This window comes from Colias eurytheme, chromosome 25 (genome assembly GCF_061535395.1).
Source record: "Colias eurytheme isolate Ceu_HAF_F1 chromosome 25, ilColEury1 Martin Lab GWU primary, whole genome shotgun sequence".
Lineage (NCBI taxonomy): Eukaryota > Metazoa > Arthropoda > Insecta > Lepidoptera > Pieridae > Colias > Colias eurytheme.
This window is the reverse complement of record NC_143004.1, coordinates 8,432,556-8,457,039: the sequence shown is the minus strand read 5'-3', so window position 1 is coordinate 8,457,039 and position 24,484 is coordinate 8,432,556. Positions and strand designations below refer to the sequence as shown.

General features: G+C 35.3%; 2 protein-coding genes across 2 annotated transcripts in view; both read left to right on the top strand.

Annotated features, from left to right (window-relative positions):
• LOC149897801 (protein 4.1 homolog) overlaps positions 1-24,484 on the top strand; it is an 81,616-nt gene that overhangs the window by 1,658 nt on the left and 55,474 nt on the right. The window lies entirely within an intron of this gene.
• Positions 579-16,512, top strand: LOC149897802 (uncharacterized). Its single transcript, XM_090116543.1, has 5 exons — positions 579-1,542; positions 1,846-4,560; positions 4,843-5,684; positions 15,573-15,741; positions 16,274-16,512. The coding sequence occupies exons 1-5, from the start codon at positions 579-581 to the stop codon at positions 16,510-16,512; spliced, it is 4,929 nt and encodes a 1,642-aa protein (XP_089972669.1).

Here is a 24,484-nt window from a genome sequence, read left to right as displayed (position 1 = left end):
TACAAGGCTGGTTTCATTTAGACGAACCCCTACAGTACTATTTTAATACCGCGAATCGGGAGTGTAGTGAAGGTGTCCCACAGGGGTGCCTTCTCGAACATTGGTCCAATCGAACCGGATCATACGGTCAATCGTACTAGAAAGGGGCAGTGGATCGCTGTCGAAAGTACGCGCGAGTGCAAAAGAAGACAGCAAGAACACCAGGCGGAGAAGACCAGTCAAGGGCAGCCGGGGCAGCGTGGAGCAGCCAGGGCGGCGTGGAGCAGCCAGGCGGCGTGAAGCAGCAAGAACAACTTGGAGCAGCCAGGGCGGCGTGGAGCAGCCAGGCGGCGTGAAGCAGCAAGAACAACTTGGAGCAGCCAGGGCGGCGTGGAGCAGCCAGGCGGCGTGAAGCAGCAAGAACAACTTGGAGCAGCCAGGGCGGCGTGGAGCAGCCAGGCGGCGTGGAGCAGCAAGGATAACTTGGAGCAGCCAGGGCGGCGTGGAGCAGCAAGGACAACTTGAAGCAGCCAGGCGGCGTGGAGCAGCAAGGACAAATTGAAGCATCAGTGGTAAGCATAAGGTGGCGTAAAGCAGCCATGGAAGGTTCCATAAATACCTTAAAAAGTTTGCAAAATGTAATAGGGAAAAGCTTAGTCAATTTTAAAAAAAGTCCCAAGGAGAGAGTAACTCGAGAATACGTCGAAGCGAGATTGGAGCTCTTGGAAAAGGATTGGGGGAAGTTTTCCGACATTAACACGAAATTATTCGAAAATTTTGATTTTGACACCATCGAACAAAAAATAAGAGATATTTACGATAACACCGAAGACGTTTATATTACATATAAAACTTTATTGAGGGCAGCATTGGGTGGCTTTAGGGAAAACTATCAGGATAATCATAGACCGAACTCCTCCGATCCACCAGTCAAGTTGCCCAAAATTAGTATACCAGTCTTCTCGGGTAAGTATTCGGAGTGGACAACCTTTTCAGACTTATTCCAATCGTTAGTTCACAAAAATAAATCATTGGACAATGTCCAAAAACTCCACTACTTAAAGGGTCACTTGACTGGTGAAGCGGAGCAATTGATTAGGCAAACGCCCATCACCGATGCAAATTATGAGCCATGTTGGCAGCTGTTGCTGCAAAGATATAGTAACAGGAAGTATCTGTGCAATTGCATCCTGCAGAGACTGTTTAGTCAAAAACGTATGAATGTGGAATCGGCTGCATTATTAAAAGAATTACTAGACACTACTTGTGATTGTTTAAATGCTCTCAAAAATTTAGACATAGATGTAAGCACCTGGGATGTTATTATTATACATATTGTTACATTTAAATTAGATACAGAAACGCGAAAGCAATGGGAATTAAATATATCTAGTAATAATTCTAAAAATGAATTGCCATCTTTTGAACAATTTAAGTCGTTTATTGAGAACCGTTTTCGTGCGTTAGAGTGTGTAGAACCAAAAAGGTCACCTGGGTATCAGTCGAATAGTACAGCGGCGCATAAACCACGAGCGTTGATCGCGTCGACTCCAAATTTAAGTTGTGAGTTTTGCACAGAATCGCATAAGCTCTGTTTTTGTAAAAAGTTTGCTAAACAAACTTTGGAAAACAGACGCGATTTTGTAGCTAAAAATAAAATCTGTTTTAATTGTCTGGGTAGTAATCACATAGTCTATGAATGTAAGAAGCCTACTTCATGTAGACTCTGTCAAAAGCGGCATCATTCTTTGCTTCATCCTTCAGGAGAGGCTGAGCATAAAGGTCAACCCACCTTGAAGAAGCATGATCATGGAAGTACTAATGCGCCTATTAGTACTGATCCAATAGTTTCATGTTTTTCTTCAGGCGAGGTTTCTAAACCAAGACAGGTTTTATTAGCCACAGCGCTAATAAAAGCCGAGTCCAAAATGGGTCACTACCTAACGGTACGTGCGTTACTTGACCAAGGGTCACAGGCTTGTTTCATTACAGAGGCCACAGTTCAACTTTTGAGACTGAAGAAGATCCCAATTAAGGGCTCTGTTTCAGGTCTAGGTCATAGTTCAACCATGATAAAATACATGGTACATTTAACGATTCAATCCCGGTTAAATTCTGAATTTAGCCTAAGGTTGAATGCATATGTATTAAAAAATATTACTGCCTACTTACCAGAGAAGGATCTTAGTACAAGTTCCTTCGACTGGTTAAGTTTAAGCGATAGTAAACTGGCAGATCCTGAGTTCAACACTCCCAATAAAATAGATGTTCTATTGGGTGCTGACGTATACGGTAGTATCATCCTGGAAGGTATACTGAAAAATTCTTCGGGGGCTCTAGTGGCCCAGAACACTACCTTCGGCTGGGTACTATCGGGAGCTATCGAATCTGAAAATAATAGATCAAACAATATTAGAGCAATGCATTTACATATTCAAAATGAAGATGATGAAATTTTGAAAAAGTTTTGGGAAATAGAAGAACAAAATAGTACAAAAAAGTTATACTCACCGGAAGAAACAAAGTGTGAAGAGTTCTATACAAAAACCACTACAAGAGATGCTAGTGGTAGATATATAGTTAAGTTACCGTTTCGTGACGAGGATCCTCCTTGTACAGCTGGTAACTCACGTGCAATAGCTGAAAAAAGATTTAAAGCATTAGAAAGAAGATTAGAAAAGGACAAGGATTTGAAAGAAAAATACACAGAAGTTATTAATGAATACTTACGGTTAGGACACATGAGGCAGGTTAAGGACGACGATAATAAAAAGAATGAAGCAGTATACTTACCTCACCACGCGGTCGTAAGAAACGACAAAAGTACAACCAAGGTACGTGTGGTTTTCAACGCATCTGAAAAAAATAGCAATGGAATATCTTTGAATGATACGTTAATGATCGGACCCACGTTACAAGCAGACCTCAGACACACAATTTTAAGATGGAGATTACATCCTATTGGATTAGTCGCGGACATTATTAAGATGTACCGTCAAGTCCTTATATCAGAAGATGATGCGATGTTTCAGCGGATCCTTTGGCGCGAGAGTCCTGATAAGAATATTGAAGATTATGAACTTATAACGGTTACCTTTGGAACAGCATCTGCACCATATCAAGCAGTTAGAACGCTACATCAAGTTGCTTATGACGAGGGAGCAAACTACCCCGTCGCCTCAGATAAAATTCTAAATTGTTTTTATATGGATGATTTAATGACAGGGTCAGAAAGTGTTGAAGAAGGAATTAGAATTTACAAGGAAATGAAAGAATTATTAGGAAAGGGTGGATTCGTGTTACAAAAATGGAATAGTAATAATAAGGAAATATTGAAAAGGATCAGGTCAATTGAAGGGAATGAAAATATAGAACAAACACTACATACGGGAATCATAAATAATGAAGAAAAGGAAAATTTTAATATAAAGCTTGATAGTACAATAAAAATCTTAGGACTTACCTGGAACCGCAGCGAAGATAACTTCCAGTACTCGGTGAATATCTCGATGTCGACGACTGCACCTGAAACTAAAAGGTCAATTATTTCGGAAATAGCTCGTTTGTTCGATCCACTAGGCTGGTTAGCTCCTAGTGTGGTCATTGCCAAGGTTTTTATACAAAAGCTGTGGGTAGCAGGAGTAGGATGGGACGATAAGGTGAATGCAGAAATGATGGAGGAATGGAATGCTTACCGTAGTCAGTTGTCCCAACTTACCAGAATTCGGATTCCTCGATGGCTGGGAACAAGGTTGAACGATCGACTGGAGCTTCATGGTTTCAGCGATGCATCTAAAGGTGCTTATGCGGCGGTAATCTACCTTCGCATAATCGATGCCGAAGGTGGAGTAACGGTTTCGTTGCTGGTTGCCAGAACGCGAGTAGCACCCGTCAAACAGATTAGCATTCCTCGTTTGGAATTGTGCGGTGCGCTTCTGGTATCTAGGTTGCTTGCAGAAGCAGCAGATGTACTTAACATTTCTAAGAACAATATAACGGCTTGGACTGATTCCACAGTTGTATTGGCATGGTTGAATAGCCATCCAAGCAGATGGAAACCGTTCATAGCAAATAGGACATCAGAGATTTTAACCATCATGAAACCCACTCAATGGTATCATGTTTTATCTAAGGACAATCCAGCAGATTGTGCCTCAAGAGGCGTCTTACCAAATTTGCTTATGGATAATCAGATATGGTTTTCAGGACCGTCGTTTCTCAAGCAGAAATGTATTGAGTACAATAGGCCAAAGGAAATGAGCACAGATTTAGAACAAAGTGTCAAGACATTTACTGTTGCTGTAAAAGAAGAAAGAGAGATTACAATGTTAGAACGATTTTCATCTTTACAAAGATTAATACGGGTTATTGCCTATTGTCGAAGATTTTTAAGGGGATATCGCAGAAGAACAAATAAAGAGAAATATTTACAAAGTTTTGAATTGGAGGAGGCATTAGAATGTTGCATAAAGATTACTCAAAGGGATATATTTAAAGAAGAATATTTACAGTTAAGGAACAAGGGTGATATACTAAATAAGAATACATTAAAAGCACTATGTCCTTACCTTGACGATAAGGGTATAATCAGAATGCGTGGCAGAATTGAAATGTCACAACTAAGTAATGAAACCAAACATCCAATTATTTTACCTAAAAGTAGTCATTTAACTCACCTAATTATAGCAAACGCTCACATAAAGACGTTGCACGGAGGGCCTCAATTGATGATTAATTATTTGAGAACAGCCTATTGGATTATAGGGGTTAGAACTTTAGTTAAACAACATGTTAGGAGTTGCGTTAAGTGTATTCGATTAAGAGCTAGCACTCAGTCTCCATTAATGGGTTCACTTCCAACAGTTCGTTGTACACCAGCTAGACCATTTTTGCATAGCGGTGTGGATTATGCTGGTCCAATAAACATAAGGACAACCAAAGGCCGAGGACACCACTCATACAAGGGCTACATATGTTTATTCGTGTGTATGGCAACTCGTGCCATTCACTTAGAGGTCGTAAGTGACATGAGCACACCAGCATTTCTGGCTGCTTTTCGACGTTTCGTTTCCAGACGAGGTCACTGTGCCAAGCTTTGGAGCGATAACGGGACTACCTTTGTAGGAGCATCCCGTGAGCTCCAGTCAGCTCTTTCATCGGTGGGTGAACAGTTGGAAGCGAATGGTACTGAGTGGCATTTCATTCCTCCGCACAGCCCTAACTTCGGCGGACTTTGGGAAGCGGGAGTGAAATCCACGAAGTTTCACCTCAGGCGAGTGATAGGAGAAACCACCCTCACTTACGAAGAGATGAGTACTCTTCTTGCTCAGGTAGAAGCGTGCTTAAATTCTAGGCCAATCACAGTCGATACATCAGACCCTAATGAGCCTGCACCTCTAACGCCGGGTCATTTTTTAATCGGTGGTCCTTTGTTAGGTATACCCGATGTATATAATTACTTAGATTCTAACGTGAGTTCATTGAGTAGATGGCAACTTATTCAAAGAATGTTTCAGTCGTTTTGGGATCGCTGGTCAAAGGAATATCTGTCGAATGTAATGATAAGGTATAAATGGAAGTCCAAAACCAGCGAGCCTAATATAGGAGATATTGTCCTCATAAAGGAAGATGATCTTCCGCCGATGCGGTGGATCATGGGTAAAATCATAGACAAACATCCAGGTCACGATAAAGTTACTAGAGTTGTCAGTATCTTAGTTAAAAAAAGTATTGTTAAAAGACCTGTTAACAAATTGTGTATTTTATTAAGGAAAGAATAATTGTTATATTATATTGTATTTTTGAAGATGTTTAAAGTGTATTTGTAAAAGTTAAGTTATGTTATAGAAAGTGATATTGTTGCGTAGATAAAATGTTTGCGAGTAAAATGTAAGAAGATAAATTTAAGTTCATATACAATGTAAGTTTCAGTTTGTATAATTATATTTAAAGATGTTCCCTCAAGGTGGGCGGATTTTGTTTGTAAGGACATTTCCTCAATAAATGTCCTTGGTGGGCGGTATGTTCATGACAGATCATTAGATTGTATAAAGTTACATTAGTTCGTTAAGTTAATCATAGGTGGCGGTAATTTATTTTAAGCGTTTTTAAATCTCGCTATAGTTATTTTTTTGTAAGAACATAATATTAATTTCAGTTCAACATTTTTTAGTGGTAATAAAGATCAATCAGAGTACAAGGCTGGTTTCATTTAGACGAACCCCTACAGTACTATTTTAATACCGCGAATCGGGAGTGTAGTGAAGGTGTCCCACAGGGGTGCCTTCTCGAACACCATGTTTAAAGCAAAATAAAGATTTTATTTATTTATTTATATTTATATTTATATTTTGGTTTCAATTTTAAAATAAATCTATTGATTCAATAAAAAAGATATACCTAAAAGGTAAAGGTCAATTCAAGTGACAGGGTTGAGGCAAACACCCCTAATGGGTTCTGTGCACCCTCTGCATGCATTTTTAATGGTATCACCTACTTGCCTAATTTATTGTTAACAATGTAAATTGTAAACCCATTTCTTTCTTGTTTCGTATAAATAAACTGTAGCATTCAGTTGATTAAACAACACTACTAAAATATTAGCTTTTTTTAATTTTTTCATGATCAAAGCAGAAAGAAGAATAATATATTTGTTAATTTTTCAGCTATTCAAATAATTTATTTTCTCTTGAGCAAACTTTTCCCACATGTTGTTCATTTCTTATAAAAAAAATAATTAATTGTTCAAATGCAAACATTTATAGATATAGTTAAAATTTTTAATTAAAACTATGCAAAGACCTCCAAAATATTTTATATTAAAAAATATCAAATTGAAAGTGAATTAAACTAAATAAACGGTTGGTTCAACCTCAACCTTTACACCGGTGACATCATTGCTAGCCAGATGGTAGTTCAGATTGTGCTGCCTCATGACATCATGGTGCAAGGCCAATATTATAAAATTGCCGTTAAATAAGCCTGAATTGCAATTGTTATTTTGTTATAGTCATCGATGTTGGTATTTTTTGTGATGTGTGTATGATACACTAGCTTTTTTGTGTATAGTTCTTGTAAGTATTATGTCTACTTTGTTTTTTAGTCAAATGCACGCCATTAAAAAACCATTTCATGTATTTGTAATACAATGTGTGCCGCTAAATCAGCAAATATTTGTATAATCTAGAGGTACAATAATCATACATTCTCGACAAACTTAAAAAAAATCTGTAAGCCGCTTATGAGTTCAAGCAATCAAGCATTTGTAGATTTTTTGCAATTGCTGCTATTTCTTCTTCTAAGAAACTACAGTGTTCATACAAATTATTTCCAAAAATATCATGCATTTATTTCCGAATTCCCGCAATCGCGCTGCCCATCAAATGATAAACAGACGTCAATAAAATAAACACGGACCACACACCGCGAATTCCCGATAACATCGTGTATGTTAGCATTAATTTGAAAAATCGTTTTCCTTCAATAACTAGAAGATTTCATTGTGTATTTGTTACTAAAAGATCGAATAAATCGAAAATCTTTTCAATGTATAGCAATTCGTTGTTTAGCATTTTAAAGTAGAAACCAGTGAAATTATCTATTCTACGGTTTAGCGACTACAGATAAGACAATATTTTCGTCATATTTATTATTATGCACCCTTATCTCTGGAATGCAAGCAGATAGCGTTTCTTGAATGGCTCTGTTACTACAATGTGAGTCACTCGACTTTGTTTACTGAAGCGTATGGCATTATGTTAGTTTATGGTTATCTGCGACTGCGAGTGTAGTGCTATCTTGAGTAGGTATGTAATGCGAAAATAATTAGCTGTTTTAGTAAAAATATACTCGGTAGCTTGTTAGTTCTGAAACTTAAAAATGTCCTTCTTTTTGAAGTGCACCTGATGTTTGATGTGATCAATTATGCTTCTCATTCAGCTATGTTTTTTATAATGCAGGTGAATTGTGAAAGATGTTTTATAGGTTCACCAGTTTTCGTATTTATCTTAATATAGGAATTAACCTTTCCTCTTTATATTAAACTAGCGACCCGCCCCGGCTTCGCACGGGTGCAATGCTGATACTAAATACACTACAGAAAAACTGTGAACGTTGTACAATGTACATATATAAAAACATAGCGGCCCGGCCGGCCGGTACCGCCGCAAACGCTGCGTCCCGCAATTTTTTAATCTGTAATATCTTCCAAAATATTCACTTAAATCATACGGTGTAAAGGGCCATATAGATCTATATTAAATGTACAATGTATTCAAGGTATTTAATTGGTTAAGGATTAATGCTGTATTGGTGAAAATCGCTTCGAAAATTAGCTATTATTTGTCGTAAAAAGTAAATGACAAAAAAATGTTATTGTGGGTTATCCATAAGAGATAGACATATACCATCGCGGACTTTTCTGTAGATCTTTTCAATGTGTATAATACTTAGTACATTATTTTGATAAAACTCGTAGGGTTCAGCCTGCGTTTTCAATATAAGCGGAAAAAAATGTAAATTTTTACGACATCACATTAGAAACCTCAAAAATAACAGTACTTCTCCACTATTTAATGTATGTTATTATACATATAAACCTTCCTCTTGAATCACTCTATCTATTAAAAAAAACCGCATCAAAATCAGTTGCGTAGTTTCAAAGATTTAAGCGTACAAAGGGACATAGGGACAGGGAAAGCGACTTTGTTTTATACTATGTAGTGATTAGCCGTGTCAGGGGCTGCGCGTGGGAGTCAATACATTGCGTTTTTTCTCGCGTCGTCGGTTGAAATATTTTTGGATGATGCTCCGCTCACTATTGATCTTAAATATGACATAGCTTTGCTCGATAAATGGGTTATTTCAACACTAAAATATTGGTTTAATTCGAACCAGTAGCGCTAGTCCGGAGATTAGCGCGTTCAACTAAACAAACAAGCTCTAGCTCTATAATATTAGTGTAGATAGATTAACTGCTGTAATCCTAGCTTAATATATACGCTCGTATGTGCATACAAAAATGAAAATGTTATTGTTTTACAACAACTTATCTAATATAATTCAGTCTACTATCGTTTTCTGTTCCTTTATCAATGTTTGAAGCGTTGTTGTTATTATAAGGATTTTTTAAATATTGGTTAGTCATTGTATTTCTTGTGCTCTACCTTATTATTCTATCTCCTTACATAATATTGTTTTAAGATATTAAGATAACAAATGTCTTCATACAAATTTAACCCCAAATCTTGTAAACAATTACAAGACTCCCGAACGTGCTGCCATTTGTCTTAATTAATTTATCACAAATAAGCGAGTACTCGTTAGTCGCCAAGGTTACTGTGTTTTTGTTTCGAATACAACACAACAGAATTGGTAACGTAGGCACGATTATTCAAAAACAAAATAAAAAAAAACGAAAATTTAATTAGACGGAGAAAGACAAGAGATACTTTTTTGTGAAGTGTCATTGTTAGCCCAGGAGGGCTGTAGAAACAGCTTAATTGAATTGAATATTTCAATTTTTTTAGCTTTAACTGCCGCGTAATCTACAAAACCATATGGCCCTGCGCAGACGACAGACTATCCGTGACGCACTTTTTAGTCTGTGAAAATAGAACCTATGAAATTATATGCAGTAACGCACACGACGCGCAAAAAGTCCGGCGCACAAAAAATCCGTGTAATTCGGGCAGACCGCACCGCGCCGCTCCGCACAAAAGTGTGTGAAAAGAATTGAACGTTTGCTTCAACGCGCGCTAACGCAGACGGCGCACACTTTACACGATTTCCATAGCGTCTACGTCCCTACAGCTCTGCCGACAAAATGATCGAAGATGTGCGTCGTGTGCGTTGAGTCTGTGAAAAATCCGCGACCGACTTTTTGCGCGCCATGCAGACTTTTTGTGCGCCGCAGACTCGATCGCACAAAAAGCACATGAGTAGAAAGACGGAACAGAGACTAAGCTTCTTAAGAACGTGCAAAATTGTTACCTATTTTGGTAGGGTTGTCACAATAGGTTAAGACAAATTAAACAAAACATTTGTTAAATAGTTTTATAATTACACACAATTACATACATACTTACAAATGTTAAACTTGTAATAATAATGAAAGGTAAAAACACACCATGTACAATTCTCTTCTTATTAAAAAAGGACCTAATAAAATAAACGCAAGTAGGTACTTACTTGAAAAAGTAATAATCAAAATATTTACTCACCTATTGTACTCCCTGGGATAGTTGAAGTATGATATATTTTTAGTTTTTCTAGTATTATTCATACACACAGTACAATAAACAACCATTTTTAACAATAAAATATTACGTTTTATATTAAAATATTCAAACATGCAAGTTGCAACTAATAAAACAAACAACGTGCGTCGTATCAACCCTGAGACTGTCCTCAGCCTGTGCAAGCGCAAACCGGTTTTTTCCAGAATCGCTGCGTACGCGACAAGCGGCCTGCGGTCACACACACATGCCCCGCGTACTTGTAGTAGTGCAATCGATTCGCGCGGTTGTTTGAAGCTTAGTCTCTGTTCCGTCTTTCTACTCATGTGCAAAAAGTGTGCCGTCTGCGCAGGGCCTATACCAAATTAAAGTAGTAGGTATCATTGTACTATTCTGTAACAGACAGCGTAGCTTAAAATAGTTATCTTCCTAGGATCAGTGGAAACCGCCTCGCAAAAATAATTTAATGTGACTTGAAGAGCAGGTTAGTCCATCGTAAAATTTTACTACGAAAAAATTACAAGTGGTTCATTATTATTAAGAGTGCGTTTGGTCCCGTGCCAAGGCATAACGAATGCACCGATATAAAAACCCCTCATTATAATTTATTTATATTGACTCAGTGTTTCTGGAAATGTTATCTTGAAATTATTATTGCTTTCCTTAATGTTTGCAACGGTTTTTAGAATTAGGTTGATTGCGCACAAGTTTTGGTCGAGTTTCGAGGCCACAAAAAAGCTAATTGGTTTAAGATCAAGTCGATTGGAGTGTCGAAGATTTACCTGCTTCGTATAAATTGAACTCATACCTATTATTGGTTTGCTACAAAAAAAAACTGAATTTTGTCTGTGTACCCGTAGCTAAATATTTAATGAAATGTAAGTAGATTTATTATCATTATTTTAATTCTAAATTAATTAATATTCTAAAAAATTAGCTCAATAATTTATTACAATCACTTTACAGTAGATAAGTCACGAACTAAAGTTTTAAGATCATTACTCAGAGCAATGAAGTCATCAAAAATAACAAATAAGCTGAGAATTAGCTAGGCCAATTAGAATCAATAAAAATGTTGGAATGTACAATAAAAACAAATCTATTTCGACCGGTGATTAGAAACTTAAATAATTTAGCGTTTATTTTTAATGATTTACTTGTCTAGTTCCGTTATCGTGATTTCTTTTACTATATTATTGAGTTGAGTTATCGCTTCCCAAGATTGAGTATCTGTTTCCTGGCTCGGATTTTCAAATAACGGTTGTTCTGCATGATATTATGTTAATAAAGTATAGAGATTAGTAAGACTTTGTACGTGAGTTAACTTTGTTAGCGCGTAGGATGAAAGTTATGATTATTTGAGTAAGATCTCCTTTATCTAACGGGGTCGTCGGTTTTTGCTATCGCTTATTATTGCGATAACAAAACCTAAATGATGATGCAGAGGATTATAATATACAAATAGTTGAAAAAAGTGAATTATTATTACTTTGAATAAAAAAACCTGAAAAGATAATTCCGCAAAATATTCGATATACTCGAAGGTACGAGGAAAACACATAAAAAATTCGTTACAACAATCGTAAAAGATCAGATCGCCAAAAAGTCAACGGGCACAAAAACCTGCTAAGCCAAAAAGTATTAAACAACATAATGCGCAATTTAAAAGTCGACAAAAAGGCGAAACGAGCCCCTTTCATAGCAACCGGTTTCGTTCAGGATGCTGCGGCGATCCTTAACTTTTCGATTCCTGATTTGAGCAAAAAACCTCCGGGTTCTTGTTAGCTTATTATTTGAGTCCACAAAAGAGGAATTATAATCTCTCTATAAAACAAACTCAATGCTTTTTTATTCATGTAAACTTTGAGGAGCTTATGAATGGTAAATTTTGTAACCATGGATTTGGAATGCCGCTGAATAACGGAGAACTAAAATATTTCTCATACTGCAACATAAGACAGTACGTAAGAGAGAAATATTGAAATTATATTAGTGCTTATCAACAATTAAATACTTTAACGTTTTACTTACAGTCAATGTGTGCTTTCGATCCCTAAAATCGGTTCAAGCACCTGTTTCATAACAGGCACAAACTGCAGCCTTCAAGCCTCGATTAGCTCAACCACTAGCCCTTTATCTAGGCTACATAAAGAATACAATGAAGCTATTAATCATGGTGACCCACATATCAGCAAGTAAGAAACCCGTCTCCGCTGGCCAGCTTTCGTGTCCATATTGGTAGATCTGGTGATGGTAATTTAATCAATTGCTTCTGGAAACTGTGGACTTGTATGGATAGTTTGAATTGATGGTGCGGAAAAACATTCACCTTTTTAGTATGTTCATTTAGTTATTAGTAACTTATAGATAGCGGCTTTGCCCGCGTTGTCTAAAACTTAATTTATGTATGTACCTTCCTCGAAAACAACGCTATCGATTGGTCAATAGAATGAAAATTGCTGCAGTAGTTGTAGAATTTATCACGAACAAACATTATGTATATATATATTATATTATGTAATAATTGCATAGGTGTCTATAGGTTTGTTTGACCATAATAATCTTTCGATGACTCGATGTTTGGTAACACCGTCTATAATTTGGAGTCGTTTCAGCAAGAACAATCTCCTCCTATCTTAAAACCAAGGCGTATATTAAACTTGAAGGTACAATATAACTTTTTATATTTATAATATCTAGGAACGGGTTTCGCAAAGATCACACCGGGCACAGTACACCCACGCTCACTCGAGGCAAGCGAGCGTGGGCGTCCGAAATTATGATTAACTCTAGGACACTTCCTCTGTTGTGAGGAAACATCATTTGTGTTTATTAGAAGATTCATTCGGACGTAGAATAGTTAGTGTGTTTATGGTTTTGGGAGATGATGTCGCTTGAACTTAGATGACCCCAGATTCGCATGTTTCAATACATTTCTTAAATTATAGACTCTGTTCGTCGACACGTTTTATGTATTTTGAAGTTAAGTTATTTTCTAATGGAGAGTTAAAATTGTTTTGACTCGGTGTGTAAACAACCAATGTTTACTTTTATGTCGAAAATAATTGTTATAAATCTCTTGTATTTTCCTTTTATTTTATCTTGTCTCTTGAATTTTCATTTATCCAATAATACATTTTTTAATTTAATTATGTTACGAATGATACTCAATTAATGTCGCCTTTCACAATAGTTGAGACTGAAACTAGGTGATATAAGATTTATATGTCCATTCTTTATTATTTCTCACACCTATCACAATGCTGTGAATGTCTCGATTCTAGATCCAAACAAATAGAATTATTATTCCAATGTTAACATAATAACGGGTAATTATAAACCGGAGACTGTTGAAATTGTTGCAAATTATAATTTTGTTCCCGTATTTTATGTTAACCGAATATTCAATTTAATTATCTGTAGGTGTGTTAGAATTTGATTAACGTTTTCATGCAACTTATCTCGATGTTCTATCTTAAATTTTAGTCTATTACAATGTTTCAATTTAAAAATCATCCATTTTCTTCTAAGCTAATGTTTCTGCTTTTGGTGAAGTGGGACCCAGCTCACTAATCGCTCAAATTACGTACACAAGTAAAAAACTAATTATAAAAGCCACCAGCAAAGCAAAACGAAAGAAACTGTCAAGATATAACAAATGTAGGTATTAAAAATTCACCAAGATATGTTACAATTTATATTATAAATGTTGACATTAATCTTTATCTAAGATCAAATAAATAAAGATGTGCTATTAGGTCTCTATCAGGTGAATATATCCAAATGTCAGCAGATGGTAATTTAAAAATACCTATCTGAAAGCCGAAATTAATAAAATAGAATCGCGGGTGTATTCTCTATTTACTTCGTATAGTTACATTATTTTTGCGTGAAAAAAAATATATACTACACGTCATATATAAAACGAATACACGATAATACAAATTCAACTGAATGTACCTACCTAGTAATGACCTGATAATGGTGTTAGGTATTCTTTTTATTACAATTATCTTGATAAATTTCTTCCTTTCATTTGTCACTTTAGGTAAGATAATTTCTAAAAAAAAATGTTAAAGAATGCAAAAAGTTACTTATTATAAGGATTAATTAACAACAGTAGGAGAGCCCGTGGGAGATCGTCCTTCACCGATCTGATAACCAGATGAGACGTATTTTTTAATAAATATTTTTTATAAACAAATATGCCTATAATTGCTTGCCTATCGAAAAGTGGTCATGGCTATTTTTAATTAAATTAACTTTTGTCGATTTTTTTTCATCACCTTCATACTTTTGATAACCAAACTCTGGTGCCTACTCACATATATAACAAATTCCTGGACTTTTAGCAACGTAGTAGCAAAGCCGGTGCAATTCTACATAGTATTTAGAATTTTGAGTGGCGCTTACATTCTACAATTATTATTTTAACCGAATATTGTTTACATTAAGTCATTAGAAACATTATCAAAACACTATCCGTTATTCACATTATGTCACTTGTACGAGTGAGGTCACGCGAGAGTCAGGGTGTATAAATAGATGGTGACAATGAATGTAATCACAAATGTGATAACCTCCGACTCTTGCCGATTAGCTGTGACTCAACGGTGATACGAGAAATCGAAGAAAAAGTACTTAATTTTTGTGTAAGATTGTTTTACAAACTCAAGCGCATTTGAATCATCAAAATACAGAAAAAATAATAATTTACCATCAGTTCAGAAAGTTGAATTGGTTAGTATTGCTATGGTAAACTATTTTGTGACAAAAGTGTTCTAGAAGAAGTCTATTAACAAATAAATATTTGAGTTTCAAAAACTATTTGTGTTATAGAGCTATTACACATAATATATCGACGATGAAGTGTCAATATATGCTAACTACAAAAACTACATTTTTCAGTAGATAAAAAAAACGTTTTATTTCTTTTTCGTTACTGTTTTTAATTATTATTTTAGCTTACGTTCATTATCAAAGGATATTAGATATCATGGAATCATTTATTAAATGTAACTTCAAAGATTTAAAAAAAAACATGCAGATATTAGATATTGCTTGTAATTGTATTTAAACAGAAAGCCGTATTTTTTACATACAAGTTATTGCCAATATACTTAGAAGAAATTGTTCTAAAGATTACAACATTTTTTTATTTTAATATTAGGTTTTTGTATCAATACTATAGTTAAATTTTGATTTAAAATCCTGTCACTACACGTGATTATGCTCGAAGATAGTGATTTAAATATAAAACATTATTTCAATTTTTTCAACTTCATGAGAACGAGATTTTCTTGCTGCTTTGGTTATAGTGGCATAATAACTTGGAACGTAAATTTCTTTGTTCTTAAGTTGGCGTTCAAGTCAAGAAATATAAGATACAGCTACGTGAACACATCAGAGCACAACAGCGTCGAAGATTTACTCATCTTCACGGACGGGTCCAAGACTGAAAATGGCACGGGTGATGGGGTCTTCTCTGAGGACCTAAACATTAACATCTCGTACCCCTTGGGACCCCGTAATACAATCTTTCAGGCTGAATGCCTAGGACTTCTACTTGCAGCTTCAGCCATAATCAAATGGAATGTAACAGCTTTTCGATTCGGATCCTATCGGATAGCAAAGCAGCACTCATGGCAATCAAAAGCCATGAAATCACTTCAGGGTTAATTCTAGAGTGTCACATAGCCCTAACTAGGGTATGTGATCTGGGAAAGTCCCTAGTACTACAATGAATAAAAGGACACAGTAACTCACGAGGAAACGATGCTGCTGACATATTAGCCAGAAGGACATCTCAAACACCGGTCATGGGACCTTTTCCCATTATACCGCTACCTGCAAGCTGGATCCGGCTGATGATTACCCAGCTCATTAACACTGCACAAAAAGCAGAATGTTCTAGCAGATCTGACTGCAAGCAAGCCAGAGAAGCCCTACCAAACATTGACTTGCACGTCAGATTCTCAACCTACGTAGAGTGCAACTACGTGTAATAACAGGGACTCTCACAGGGCACGGCCCCTTCAACAAACATCTCTTTAATTTAGGGATCACAGACAGTCCGCTATGCAGAGCATGCATGGCGTCCGAGGAAACGGCAGCCCACGTCATCATGGAATGTACGGGGGTTGCGGAGTACAGGGCAAGACACCTGGGGTCTCCCGGGTCCCTCCCTGAAGCCTTCCGCAGCCCTCACAAGCTGCTTGGCTTAATGTGCTTGGGTGGTTTCAGTTTTAGCTGGTTTCCCCCACCTCCATCTCTCACGCAAAATAGGCGATTTTGGTAAGGGCTTCCGTCAGAAAATATAATAATAGGCAGCTGTTGGCTTACACAATGCTTTTCCAGGTAATTAATTACAAACGAAACAAAAGTGCTAGACGTCAGGTCAGCAGCTGTTTCGTCATACCAGTAACATGTACAATGCTTAGTAATTTAATTGACTCTACGAACAATTTGTTGGTATCTTTACGCGCATAATGCGATGGTAGTTTTGGAAAAGCATTAAAAAATCGTCAAGAATGGCAATTTTTCGATGGTTTGTTGAGTTTATGGAGAAGCACGTGTTAGGATACTTTCGTCTTGGTTTGAAAGCATGCCAAACTCACTACTTCTAACCCAGGAATAAACTGTAAAATCCAAGGAAAGCGTGCTTAAAAACAGAGCGGACGCGTCAGGGTTTAGTTAGAATATATTGCCAGCAAAAATGACGCAACTTTTGTTATAAGGTATTGCTACACTTTAATATTTGTTCAAATTGACTGTTTACAGAGAAATGACCTTTATGGGCCTATGTATTACTCTATTTTAAGTACGAAAATGCTATAAAACGAAAATCGCTAAAATGTTAGTTAGGAGGTATTGATACTTCATCGTCGATATGCAGTATTTATTTCTAAGGCTAAATTTACTATTGTTTGTATGTTTGACCTTGCGGAGATACGTACATAGTATTTATTTTCAGTCAGCTTTTGTTATTTTTTCATAATCATCAATAGCTCGAGTCGTTAAGATAACAGACATTTTTTTAACTACCTTCTCTCAGCTGTTATTCATATTTAAATGAATAGAATTATATTATAATAAACTTTTGAAATAAAATATAAATCTATCGGATTTTTCACATTGAATCGGTTTCTTGAATATACAATAAAAAATTGTTTCACACGGAATTCAGTTTCACAACATAAAATAAAATTAATTCAAACATAATAATATGTAGAATGCAGTCTAGAGAATGGAAATCTATCAAAACGTGAATTGCAATCGATATAGCAGCTGTGAAAGGTGATAATATTAATGCATATATACATTTTCTCACAGGCCATTAATTTGCATATTTTAAACTGTTATTAGTTATTCCTATTCATACATTAACTACAAAGAATATAATTGCTTGAATTTGTATAATTCTCACTTCAATAACCAAAGAGATCGGTATAATAGCTTTAAAATAACAGAAAAAAAAACATAGAATTAGAAATACAAGTTTCATTGCCTCATAGTTCATACCTACTCATATTATAAAAGTTATAAGAGCGTGATTCGGTTGCTGCTATTACTTCTGTATTACGAACTGAAAATTTCATCGTAAACATTTTATGATAATATGATTTAATATCCTCGGAGTTGGAACCTACAGCTCCTAACGTAAAATGAGCTGAACATCAAAAATAACTATGACAATACGCGGCCTAATTGCGGAATGAGATAACTTGAGATCTTCGCTGACTCAGGGCAATGCAACATGACCTCATTTGCTTGTTTATTAGGATAATATTCAACAGCTGTGATTGGAAATGACACACAGGAGATGATAAAGTTTCTGAAATATTGCATAAGTGTGTGAAGATCCTAAAACTTGGTATACTGGGAGCATCGTTAATGGGATATTTTACGGATAATATTAAAGGGAATAGATTTAGTAAGAAATAGCTACTTGGATCAGATTAAATATAATGGTTTCAGAAATTTAATTATCCCCGAAGTTATTTTAAGATCTCTTCACTAACTAATAGGATCATATTGAGCTGGAGTATCATATTTTTATTAAAGCCGAAGCCAAGCAAGATCGGGTATTAATGATTAAGCTTTGTTTTATAACGAACTAGTTTTTGCGATTAAGTTATGTAGCATGAAGAAAAACTATTTGTACTAGTAATATGATAACTTGATTGATATTTTTTTCTTCGTATTGACCAGTATAGATCTTAATTAATATTTAGAAAGGATTAACTGATACACGAGACATGACAATTGCGTGTCGTTGAACTGCTATTCTTGATCGTTAGATCGATGACCATTTAAGACAATTCACTTCCTATAATTCCAGTTGACTTAAACGAAGTATTTGAAGTGTATGCGCTTAGAATAACTTCGCTAAGGTTTTCGTCTTCTGAAGAATTTATAGGAGGCCTGTCGTAGAAGAGAGTGGGTTGTTTGTTTTGTAGGTATATTACTTCGCACACTGTTCAAAATAGTTGTGTAGCTAAAAGCGGATGTTTTGCTTTATCGCCCCAGGGTCAAATTACATCTTATGAATACTAACCAAAATTTCGCTAGATGCATTTTAATTCGTCAAATTGTAATGATTTTCAACAAATATTATTTTATATTCTTAGATTTTTTCCACGAGTCTCCAATTTTATTGCTCGATATTCAGTTACAGCAATAATTCGCTTCGCTCGCTCCCCGCATTCGGAAGTAAGCAAAAGTTTAGCATTTTTACAACACAATGGTATGCAATTTGAGCCGAAGTTCGCAAAGTTTTTGAATAAAATCCGCCCAACTATTTATAGGCGCCGCATCGTACAAGTTACGGAATGGTCGGGTGTTTCCACCCCGTACGGTCAGCAAAAGAAGAGAATTTATAATTGAGCTTTGAATTTGTTACTTTGATACTTTTATTTTTATTATGCTGTTCATAAAGCGCAATAAAAATTTCAAAGTAAGCTAGTTGTGTAATGGTAGGGAAATTTTTCAATCTTAATTTGTATGAATTCAAAACTATCTGATGAATTTTCTTGCTACCTTTTTTGTTTGAATATCTTTTATCAATATTCCCTGAACAGTATTGCTTTACGCTGACTGTACTTTTGCCGATTACTCAATATAGTTTCAGGATACAGTAAATAATCAGTGGAATGTTCAGTTCCCTTACCACTAAGAAGACGCCCCTTCACTAGGAGGGTAATAAAAGTATGCAGTAAATAACTGTACATTGCGGATGGTTCCGATTCCGTCATTCCGCGCCACTGTTTATGCGTTCGTCTAGACTGAGACACACTCCGGACCAACTTGAGTGGTTTTATGGCCGTTTAACGGCAGGACGGGAATATCATCTGCCTTGTATTGGTGTGCAGAGGTTAGTTCATTAAGGTATTATGGGTAGGACAGATGATGTAAGGCTTCCGTGTGTCGTTGGTTGAAAGAGAAATGTGGTCAATTGAGTTTTGGTAGTTGTAATAATTTATGTTCTGTGGTACTTGATAATGATGGTAATTAATTTATGAGACGTTATACGTTTTGATATCAATGTTTAGTAAAATACTCACATGAGTGATGGTGTTTACAAGATGTTGTCACCATTTTCAAGGTATTCAAATATGTATGTTGTCGAGTGATTTTAAATGAACCATGTTTTTTAGATATAGGACTGTATATTTTTCTAACATGAATTTAAACTGAGACTAACTGCGTGAGTCATTATTTTAACGAGACCATTATCATAGATTTACAGTAATAACTTTTCGAGTTGAATCTTATACAACCTTGTATTACAATCTTTGCAATCTCTTGGTACAGACGCTTCACCTTTTTACGGCGTTTTTACTACAATGAACGTACAATACAAAAATCCAAGTACTATTCGAGACTTATAAAAATTGGTCGATGTTTTTGACCCCGCAGCCTTTGGACGCGTACAGTATTCTCATCGATGATGTCATGAACTTGAATGTAATCTTTAACGGCCGCGGTTTATAGTTGTCCCTAATTGTGGTACAGGTTTTTTGGCGCGAACAACTCTGGACCGGTCGCTGTGCATTAGCATGCGGTGATGTCACTATAACCTTGCTGGATTGAGATGGTACGCTGGTCCTAATGTTCTGTTTGTTGCACGATGTTTGTTATTTAGTTGGTTTACCTTTTAGTGGTGTTTTAGAGGGTACTAAACGATGCATATTTGGTACTTTATGAATAGTATACGCTGCATATTTGGAATTTTATACGTAAATGTCGGATAATATACTTACTGCAAATTGCACATGTACCATTCTTATGAGGACATTTACTATTTGCTTTCAATTTATTATTTTAAAACTGTATCAATATAAATATAGAGCAAGTATAAATAATATTTCTCACTTGATTAAACATTTTTTATCTATAAGGAGGTCATAGTAGCACGTGCTTTGTTTTCTATTTAATTAGCATTTGGGTTGTTGACCGCCTCCTTGGTACAGTGGTTGGGGCTTGAGCGTAGAACCGAGGGGTCCTGGGTTCGATTCCCGGTGGAGACGAAGAAAAAAAAATGTCTCGGTCTGGCAGGACACAGAAGGCTGATCACCTACTTGTCCCTAAAGAAAATCGATCAGTGAAACAGATGTATGAATAATGCATCTGCCCCTTACCCCACTACGGGGACACGAGACTTCACTTTTGGGTTGTTGAACTTTAAAAATATCGATGTTGATCTGGAGGATTATTATTTATTATACATCGAATAAAAGGTAGGTAATTGTTGTCTGCTACATGAACCTTTTGAATATCTTATCGAATATATTCTCAAACTTGTTTGTGTGGCAGGAAGTATGGAGTCTGTATGTAACACACTAGAACTACTTTTAGTTAGATAAATGGCTTTATATATAAAAGGACGTGTTATTACTGTAAATGATTTTTAAATTAGCCGGGTTAAATGCAGTTTGAATGGCCCCCGACGCCATATTGTACAACATTATATTTGCGAGTACAATTGTTTCATTGTTGTGAATTGAAACTTGGATCCCACGTAAGGTGTAATTTGGATAGCATTATGTCCACGATGTATTTTGTTGTTGGTATATTTTGTTTGATTGCATTATGTTGGGAATTTTATTTTTTAGAAATTTGAATAGTATTTTAGGATATGTATGGTGAGTTGGTTAGGTTTGTAAAAGATTTCATAAGATTAAAGTATAAGCAGTCTATCTTGCTCATCTTGTAATGATGATGTTTTGATAAGCATTAGTAATTTTACGCTGTATAAGGAAAAAAATTGCAAAATATTTTTGTATCATTCGATTGGAATAATGAAACAAGTTATTATGTTTTTATTTGAATAAATATTTAAATGATCTGGTCTGATGGAAAATAATTTAATTTAATTCGAAAATTCATTTTAAATTTAATCATCAGTAATTTCAGTAAAAAATCTTCTCCGTAGGTTCTATGACCTCATAAAGCAGTGATGACGTCACGATGACGGCGTTAATATTAATGACGTCAGAGTTGCAGACAGAAAGGGGATCTTAAAGTCAAATGATGGCTAAATGAGGGATGCACTTCTGGCTCATTAAAATGCGCGTATAGAGTGCATTTGGTTTATTCATATTTTATTTGTACTTGGACGGTTTGGACCTTTCTGGGCATTCTTTTGATACTGACAATTTTCAGCAGCTTTTGAAGACTCTTTGAGACTTATTGTAAGTTGGAGTGCCTTTATTTAGCTTCTACTTACCTACTGAATATAGAAGTTTGTTAGAAAATTCGGCTTCTAATAAGAAAGTATTGTAAGATTGTTTTTGTAGAAGATTTTTATAACATTGTACACCTTATAAATGCTAGGAAAGTTCGATTTTTATCTGCCAAAATTTGAATTTCAGTTATGTTTAGTTGCGAAAGCTCTTAAAAAAAATAGAATACTCCTTCTAAAACAACAAACCAATATTTTGTCAACAACGAACATAGATAACAATTTAGAAACTGAAATATTATCTTTTATTTTATCGTCGGATAATCTATAAAATAGTTGGACGTTTATTGCATTTGTCTGTTTGTCTGTCTAGACTGTAGACAGACGGGCGACGAAGGTAATTCGAGTCTAGTAACATTGGGGGTCGTTAGATTAATGATATATTATGAAAATTTTTATTTTATCACATTGAGGGTAGATGCATATCAGATGATTGTTTTGACGTATCGATTTTGTTCATGGGCAGGTTGTTGTTCTTCAGTGACTTACCTAACAAATTTATATTTGTTTGATTTCTGGGAGATAGTATTTGCTATTGTTTTAATAGAGTTGTTTGGATATGATTTAATATTTTTATAGCATTGTAGTTAATGATTAAACATACATTTGTTTAAATGTTTGCAATTTTTATAGAGTTACTGTTTAGTTATAAAACTAAATTAATTTTAACAGCTTTTAATCTCATTAGCTGCTATCGATTCTGCATAATGAGTGTTCTAATTACTAATGCATTTTTTCAATAAATCGTTCTTATTTATATCTAGACTACACTAACTTATTTAAAATATCTAAGAATAAACTGGCCTAAAATAACATTTATGTTTTCAAATATCTCTTGTAATAGAAAAGCGTTTAAAACGTTTTCTGTATTACCATCATTCATGATTGCTCGTGACGAATCCAACAAAAGATTGTAAAAACTGAATTCAATTGTATTACATCATTTATTCTTGTATATTTCGTGGAAGTGACATGACGAAATCGTCGGAGTGCGGCGCGTGTCTGAATGTGAAATGTTACGGGTTGTGATGTCATTAGCTGATGGTTTATGTTATGAATTATGATATGTTATGAGTATAATTTAGTAAACTCTGTTATATAGTTTTTATGTACCTATAAGTTATGTTTTGGGTCATAGTTTTGGGTGTAGTCCACAGGTGTAGGCCCTCGTTTAAAATAATTAAATTAACATTGCAAATAGGTAAGATTGGATATACATATAACATTTTTTTATCTACTCTATACTCTCTCTTTAAAAATATTGAATTAACTAGTTAGATAGCTCTATCGTTTCTGATTGACAACGGATATATTATATTTTTAACCCGGAACAAGCCCGGAACCTTTATACTAAAGTAAAATAGTTATATTGTTTTATCGCGATAAGTGCAGTGGAACTCAGATGAGATTCATTATGAGTATGAGTGCCTATGTCGAATGTTGTCTACCTGCTAGACTATCTACAAATCTAATTTTACGTAGGTAACGTAAATAAATGTATTCTTATTTTATCGTACGCGTGTAGTAAAGGAATAGCGAGCAAATACGACAAGATTAGAATTTGACTCATATCAATGATATATTATGTAGTTTGTAAAATAGCGGCCAGATGGTACTGTAATGGCATTCTCCGAGGTAAAGGGATGTTCACAATGTTTTTATATAGGCTAGGTATTGATATAAAGAAATACTTCTTTACTTTATGTTTAATTAAGATATCAGAAGGATAATTTAAATTATTGTAAGAAAGAAAGTTTCGTTGTACATATTATTTCTGAGCTTTTGGCTGTTCATTTCGAAGTAGATATTAGTAAGAATATTGACAAAAAAATGTTTCCAAGAATGATTTAATTCCTTCCTTACACACTGGCAAAATACTATTTATGATAAGTATTATAACAAGATTAGTAACAAAAATATATTTACAATAGTTATGTGCTTTCTCCATTACAATACATTAACATTTCCTAGACACCAATCCCTAAGCATTAAACACATAATTGTATAATATAATTAACTAATTAATTATTATGAAACGCGCCCAAGGTTCTGCGTATAAATAACGCGGTTCGCGGTTAAATGTAGTACTGTTTAGGGCGGTGACGTCATAACCGTAGCGTGATTAAAATAGGCGAATTACTTAATGCTGTTATACGGGTTTTGTGGAATATTTAATGTAAATATGAAGGCTGGGTGGAAAATGGAAATAGAATGATGAGATATGACATAACTAATTTGTATGGCGGGATTGGCTATAGGTTCGGTTTATATTTACAACTAGCGGTCCGCCCCGGCTTCGCCCGTGGTACATATTTACGTTTTCTCTACATAAGAACCATCCTCGTACTTCAAGGAATATAATAGAAAAGAATAATCGAAATCGGTTCAGCCATTCACACGTGATGCCGTGACAACGCGAAACGGGTGCAGACCCGCCGCCTTTTTAATTTTTATAGCTCCCGCCGCGCAGGGCGTCGAACGCGGGCCGCGGCAACTGATACACAAAAATAATCCTTATGGCATGATT